Source organism: Condylura cristata, unplaced genomic scaffold, assembly GCF_000260355.1.
Source record: "Condylura cristata isolate star-nosed mole 26May11 unplaced genomic scaffold, ConCri1.0 scaffold00022, whole genome shotgun sequence".
NCBI lineage: Eukaryota > Metazoa > Chordata > Mammalia > Eulipotyphla > Talpidae > Condylura > Condylura cristata.
Window position 1 is genome coordinate 28,579,350 of NW_004567123.1, and position 7,584 is coordinate 28,586,933.

General features: G+C 48.2%; 1 protein-coding gene across 1 annotated transcript; it reads left to right on the plus strand.

The window, feature by feature from the left end:
• The first annotated feature begins 485 nt into the window (after positions 1–485).
• WFDC13 (WAP four-disulfide core domain 13) lies at positions 486–2,032 on the plus strand. Its single transcript, XM_004687033.1, has 2 exons — positions 486–573; positions 1,854–2,032. Exons 1-2 carry the CDS (start codon positions 486–488, stop codon positions 2,030–2,032), a joined length of 267 nt encoding a protein of 88 aa, XP_004687090.1.
• Positions 2,033–7,584: the final 5,552 nt, after the last annotated feature.

A 7,584-nucleotide genomic window follows, 5' to 3' on the forward strand; every position in this document is an offset into this window, starting at 1 on the left:
CCCTCCTGGGCCTTCTTTCTCCGGAAGTTCCCCTGGGCCTGCAGCAGCAGCAAGCAGAGGAGCAGGATGGGCAGGGTCCGGCTGGCCATGACCGTCCCCTGCGTGGCGAGCGGAGACTGGCAAGAGGAGCTGGAGAGCTGGGCTGGCAGCAGGAAGGAAAGAAGATCAATATACAAAAGTCCTATTTCTTTACACTGTATTTCAGAACAAATACAACCCAAACAGGACAGAACAACACAGGGGAAATGGTCAAATCTAACGAAAGGACATGAGTAAGACCTAGAGAGAGGAGAGCCAGGGCAGATGCTGCCTGGCCTGGGGTGGGCGGGGCTTAGTAGCAGGCCCCGCCCCCACTGTTTCTGCGCAGGGGTGAGGGGGTGAGGGGGTTTACCCTGGCGGGTCCATCTCACTCTGCTTTGCCCGCCTGCACTCCCTCCTCGAAGCCTGGTCAGAGCCAGGACTTGCTCGCCTGCCCTGCCAGCCTCATGAAGCCTGCACGCCTTCTCCAGCTTCTGCTGCTGATTTGCCTGGTGCCACGGCTGGTGCCCGGGGGGCCCAGGCAACATTTTCTAAGTAAGTACTAGGTCTGGGCCCCAGGGAGGCAAGTCACCTGAAGGGCTGGCAGGGCCTAAGGGCTCTCACCTGGGCACACCTGGTGAGAAAAGGACAGTTCGGTGTTCAACAATCCAAGCTTTATTGCAGGCAAGATCTAGGTTCGAATCCTTGCTCTATTGCTAAGTGGGTGATCTTGGGCAAAGAGTCTGGGTCTGGAATTTTACCTCTGTAGTGGAGAAAGTGACCTTGGGGTCACTGGGGCCAGGGCTCTGCAATTATCACCCAGTGGAAATGTTCTGTCTCCTCACCAGTTTATTCTGGCTGTCCCTGCCTCCTGCGAGGATGCTTGGGGCCACTTTTCACACATTGAAACAGAGAGAAAAATGAAATTGTAGAACTCAAGCTGGAATCCACATAATCTCACCGTGGAGAATGGGAAGGGGAGGAAAGAAAGCCTTAACACTTCTTTCACATTTAAAAAACCCAGAGAAGGGCCCTGCCTCCCTGCCTGGTAGTGCAACAGGTTAAAGTGCAGCACTGGGAAGCTGTCTGCAACCCCTACAGCCAGGGAGTGACCCACATGGCGCGGCAGACCTCTCCTGACCCGCCCGCTGCTCCCCTCAGCAGTGTATTTCATCAGTCTACATGTTCTGTTTCCCACTCTGTCTCTGGTGAATCCTCTCACCCCCTATATCTCTGGCCTGTACCCTACTTCTTATATGCATAAATAAATCTTTTTAAAAAATTAATGAGAAGGGAACCATTATATCACGCCTGCTCCTCTGTGCAGACAGCATCTTCAGAACATTGCAAGCTCAGAAGTAACATGCATGGTGGCTCGTGTTGTAAGGAGGCAAGCTTAGGAATCTCAAAGAGGGCATGCAGCTTTGTGAGGCTGATCGATCTCTTTGTAGGTCTAACTTAAGGTAAACCACACTGTTAGTGAGAGACTCTCTAACTTGCTTTGCAATTGTGCTATGAGTTCATGCAAACGAGCCTGCACAACCTTCTCTTCCTTGAGCTAGATCAAGCCCGTTTAAGCAAGACCTGGCACCTGAAAGGATAATGTATGTCCTTATCCCAGTGGGGTATCTATCTTCAATCCAGTATCCTCGTCCTGGTTTTCCCTGCTTGGAACTCTGAGAAGTGGCAACTAAGGAAAATCATATTCTATGTCCCTGTCCCCATGCCAGGGAGATGAAGAGGGCGTCCGGTCTTCAGGTGGCTCCTTGGACTTTTAGTCTGAATGTCACTCCAGACGATTGCTCAGCCCGTCTCTCTCCTGTTGTGTGTTCCAGGGTATATCCTGGACCCTCCGCCCTGCCGATCGTACCCTGAAAACTGTACCTACTTCTGTAATTTGCAGGAAGATTGCCAAGGAGGACTTCAGTGCTGCGCTGCCTTCTGTGGGATCGTTTGCTCATTAAACAAAGCCATAAGCCACCAAGAGTTAGGGGATGCTGGGGCCCAGTCCTGACCTAAAAGCTCCTGCTGGACGCTCAGCTGAAGGGTCCTTACCAGCCATGATGACAGTTCTCTTGTTCTCCCCCAATAAAAATGTCCATAAACATCCTGAGGGAAAGAGCTTCCTTGCACTCCCAAGCTGCAGCGTCCTCTCCCCAACAGCCCATCTGCGAACCTCTGAACATACCGCAGACTCCTCCCTCCACAGGGGCCCTGCCTAGTCCCAGATTTGCCTTTCTCCTGGGGCTGCGCTATACTGAGGGGCTGCAAGTGTGGCCAAGGTCCAAAGCAGACTGGTTCTCCCTGTGGCTGGCCGTCTGCCCAGACACCACTGTTGGTCCACTGGACTCTGGTGACCCTCCAGGAACTAGGGAAGATTCGGTTAAATGCGTTTCTGCCTGAGCATTCCTGGGGTGCTGCACCACCCCCTTCTGTCCACCCCAGGGCAAGTATTGCCATTCAGAATAGCCTCTGGTCATTCACATTGTGTCCCCTCCATTGTTGGGGGGGTCTGCACACTCCCTGGGGCAAGATGTGGCCCAGGGAGAGTTCTGCATCCACGATTCTTGTTTAACAACAGACGCAAAGGGCACATTCCATCTTAAACTCTATCTTTGTTGTAATTTCTGTAGGCTCTCTATCAATTAAGTGCCAAAAAAGTAAACACCTCATTTCTGACCTTTGCAATATCTTCTAAGACAGACCGAGGCATAGCTTTGGCCAGCACCCCAGGTTGGAAAGATGGTGTCACGCCTCACCGTGAAGGATCGCTGACTTAGCAATTATCTCCACCCTCGAGTAACCTCCAGACCTGTGGGGGGCACCGCCACCCCTCTTCTGGTCTGGCTGGCAAGTCTGGAGGCTTGACTCGATAGGAGCCGATGGACTGCCATGGGAACGGGCTGATACCTGAGTCCTTCCGTCAGGAAACACCCAAGACTAGTCACCCTAAGCAATCGCAGATGCCTGCAGTATGAGCTCCGGACCCTCACTCAGCGCAGCAGACCTCTGCTGCCTCCCTGCTGCTTCTCTGAGCAGAGTATCTCAATAAATCCCCTTTTCCGTTCTCCACTGTCTCCAGTCAATTCTTTCACCCCCGTGCCTCTGACCTACTCCCCAATGTCCCCACTAAATGCTACCAAGTTGGAGTTGTACGGTCACCTGGCCCCACGATTTCACATTCCGTCAGTTGCACCCCCTCCCAGGGAACTCTCCGCAGGTGAGTGTACCCCAAGTCCATGTCCACCCTCTCCTCCATGTGCCCTTTAATCTGGCTGACGCCTGGTGGGGGACCCCTTCCCCACTGCTGGAGCATGTTGAGAAACCTCTTCAGGCCCCTACACTGCCAGGAACAGACCAGATGTGCTTCCTGTTGACCTGCAAGCCAGGTCATCAAGGCCGCCCCTTCAAATGCGGTTATCTCTGGTTTGACCCACTGGCCTTCCTCTGTCCAATACTGTGGGTATGGGTCCCAGGAGACAATTGCTATGTGAATTTATATCAATAAAATTCAATGAATGAAGTATAGCAATAGCTTCTTGGACTCACTAGTCACTTTTCAAGCGCTGAATAACCTCGGGTAACTCACAGCTCCTGCACTGAGTAAAGCAGACTTAGGATACATCCTCCATCACAGAATGTTCTATTGAAAACATGGCTTTGGGGGCGATGCAGGTCCTAACAGTGGCATTGGGGACCAGGAGTTTTCAGGCTGCCAGGTCGTGCTGGACATGCCAGGCGTACTCAGCTCTCAAGAGGAGTGGGGGAGGCCCTCCCCTTGGGGGTGGGCTGCCTGGCTCTGGCGTGAGCCTGCTGAATGCATTCCTGAAGTCCACACATCTCCCCCCATCTCCACATCAGGTCTAAGCCTTTTCCCGGGGGACACGGTCACCACGCGTGTGTATCCACTGCCTACTGCTGCAAGGGTAAAGACCTGAGACGTGGGGACCACAGGGCTGGCATGGTCTGTGCACTCCCCAGAAAGCATCCTGGACCTTACATTCACCGTCTTCGCTTATATCAGATAAATATTGGGGGGAAAGGATGTCCTGAATGAACGTTACAAACACAGGTTTTATGGATTTCACCCCTACTTCAGACCAAAGAGCTCCAAGACGCCAAGAACTACAAATCCCATAACCTCATCGCCGAAGGGAAGATTGCTGGGAACTGAGAGTGGAGTCAAGCAGCCAGGTTTGCTGTATAACCAGACGTGAGCCTTGAGGGGGCTGTTGGCTTTTCACGGGGCATCAGCAGGCTGTTGGGACTCCGGCTCAGCGGAACGGGTAGGACGCATGCACATATTTATCTACCTTTGCCTGATTTGCACTCCTTCACTTCCCCTTTTTTGTAAATAAACCCTTTATTAACCATTTTGTATGTGCCTGCAAGCTGAGCGTTACAGTGGGTTCCTTTTAAGTGCATGGGTGAGCACCCATCAGGCAACCCATCTCATCTCGGGGTTGCCCTGAAACATGATGATCGGCATACTTACTCCCCCAGTCTCTGCTTACGGCAGGTGATGGCTTCAATAAATAAGTTGATGGAGGGGAGAATGAAAGGAAAAGGCATTGATTGCTTTGAGCTAAATAGAGCTAGTTAAAAGTCATGCTTATAAATAATAAGGGCTGATTTTTTATACATGATTTCAGAATTTTAATGTCAGGGTTCAATGTGATAGAGGTTTTTTATACATATAATATTGTACATGTAAAGTATTTTACATTTAGTGTTTAGCTCTAGTTATTTGTGAATAAAACCCCATGATATGTATCTTAATTGTTGCAGTCCAGAGTTGAACTTTTTATCCTGTCTGTGCTGTGAGAGGCAACTCTTACAGGGGGGTCTCCATTCAAAGGGGGGGTTCCCACCTAATGAGGGTAGAGCTGTGTGACTGGGGGAAGCACATTTCAGAAGGACTCAAGTGCTACTAGTTGATCTCACACCAGGTGCTACTCCCTAGTTGTGACATTTCTCCTTCCTTATCTATCAAACTGGAGCTACGCTGGTGGTTTTTGTTAAACAAATTAGCTAAATCTTATTACCCCCTCTACAAATTTCTGCCCCTTTTGTTAAGCAAAATGGGCCAAATCTCATTATCGGATCTGCAAACTCCTGCCCCCTCAACTAGAAATAGATTTTAACATTCAAGGCCCAAAAACTGTCCCTTGAAATTTACTAAACTCTTTCTTGAACGTGTACTATCGCTTATGACAAAGCCTCATTTCTAACCCACCTCCTCTGACCCCGGCACGAATTCTTCCCTAAAAGAAGTCAAGACCCTGGGGGCCCCTCAGCACCCCTGGGCCTCATCAATAGTGTCCCACCTCCCTTGGGCCTATTCTCATCATTTAGGGACTGCAGCATCAACAGGCGACAAAATTGTGGTTCTGACTGCAGGGACTGACGACTCTACAAATCCCAGTTGAGGCAGACTCAGGGTACAGGCTGGAGCTAGGGTCCTGCTGGGGTCCCCTCCTGCTCTCACCCTCTCCTCAGCGTCTGGATCAGTGGGCAAAGCTCTAAGAAAGTTCAGGGGGACTTCCTGCTTGACGCTATTGGGAGCAGGGCGGAGAAATCTCTGAGCTGAGACTGTTCTTTCAGTTGAGACCTAATTTCGTTGGCTCCTCCTGCATTTAGTTCCCCATGTCCCTACCTTTCCCCCCAGAGGGCAGGACAAGAAGCTCAGGTGTCCAGCTGTGAGATTAATAAGCCGAGAGGGACCTCGTGACCCCAGAACCTTTCCCACCCCTTCCTCCTTCAAAGTAACATGGAATCCTGGAGAAAATTTCCACTCAGTATGAAGACCTGGCTTCACATCAGTTTATTGCTTTATTCTTTTTGTGCTTTGTTCTTTAGGGTTTGAAGAAATTTCCTTCTTTTAATTTATATTTGATGTATATGTTTATATTTTATGAACGCATAATAAGCATGTTCATGGTAGGTTAAGAGATAAAGGTAAACCACTCTATTTGGTCTGAATTTATGTTGAAGGCTGTAAAATCCTTGAGTAATCTTTTTTCCCTACCATTATCCTTTAAAATCCCTTAGGCCCCTTCTCCCTCCCTTTGGACATCAAAAACCTAACTTTTTTGTTGGTTTTGTTTTTTTAACCCCTCCTCCAGAATCTCACTTTGGTTATTAATATCAACTAATGTTTATAAGTATTCTGCCTTATCGAGTTATCTGCTATGTAAATGTTGAATATTTGTCTTTGTCATACTGACTTGCTTTGTTACACACAATTCCCTTAAAATCCTTCTCTGGCCCTCCCTGGTGACACAGGGGGTTAAAGCACAGCACTGCAAGGGAGCCAAAGCCACTTCAGTGCTAGTTCAATTCCCGCCCCAGAGGTGACCCACATGGCGTGGCAGACCTCTCCTCACCCACCTGCTGCTCCCCTCAGCAGTGTACTTTATTGATCTGCCTGTTCTGCTCCCCACTCTGTCTCTGGTGAGTTCTCTCACCACCCCTGTACCTCAGTTCTGTATACATAAATAAATATATACTTTTAAATCCTTCTATGTTGCTATAAAAGGCAACATCTCATCTTTCCTTATGAACTGAATAGTAAGTATTGCATTTTACGGATCCACATCTCCTTGATCCAATCCTCGATCAGTGGACACTTGGGTCATTTCCCTCCTAGCTGTTAGAAATCATGCTGCATTAAACACGACAGAGCATCTGCTTTTTGAGCTGATGGTTTCAAGTTCTTCAGATAAATGCCCAAGAGTGGAATTACTGAGTCACAGGGTATTTCCATTTTTAGCTTTTTAAGGAAAAATCAGATCACTTACTAAAATAACTATATTAGTTAACATTCCCACCAACAGCATTCTTTCTTAGCATAATCTCTAGCACTTGTTGTTGGGTGGGGGAGGTCTTTAAATTCTTTTATCTTTTATTGCTTTATTCATTTATTGCTTGATAGTCAACATTGTTGATAGTTCACCAAAATGCCTAGTATGAAAAGTAACAAATTTAGCCTATGAAGTCAGAACGAGGGAGAAATAAGGATAATAATTGTGGTAGCCTGTTTCTTCACCTATAATGATGTTAATACTTGCACCTGACTCAAGGAGTGCTTATGATAATTCAGTGATAATTTAGTATATATAAATCTCTTAAAATAGTGCCTAGTATGAAGAAGTACTGTGGGGGTTAGTGACCATCATTGTGTTCATGTCCTATTGCACTAGGATCAGTCTCTTCCTTATTATAGAAGTTTCAAGAGAACAGAAGTAATCCTTTCTTAATTATTTGCTCTGATGGTTCTACCCTTGATAGTTGAGCATGCACGAAAGTTCTGATCCTTTAGTTTCTATGGTTTCTACTTGTACATGGGCCTTACTATCAGGGTCCAATCAGCCTGGGACTGGGTACCCAAGGTTCATGGCTGGGTACCCAAGGACTCACTGTTCAACCCAACACTTAGTAATGCCCAGTCCTGACCCTTGGGGCAAATGGGCTCAGGTCTCTTAAGTCCAGAATATAATATCGATGGATACCAGGACTCTCAGACCTGCTGCTTCCTGCACCATGAAGCTTGCTGAGCTGAGATTT

Coding starts and splice junctions, on each gene's coding strand:
- WFDC13 (XM_004687033.1), top strand. CDS start 486: ATGAAGCCTGCACGCCTTCTCCAGCTTCTGCTGCTGATTTGCCTGGTG. Junction 574..1,853: donor GCCCAGGCAACATTTTCTAA/GTAAGTACTAGG, acceptor TGTGTGTTCCAG/GGTATATCCTGGACCCTCCG.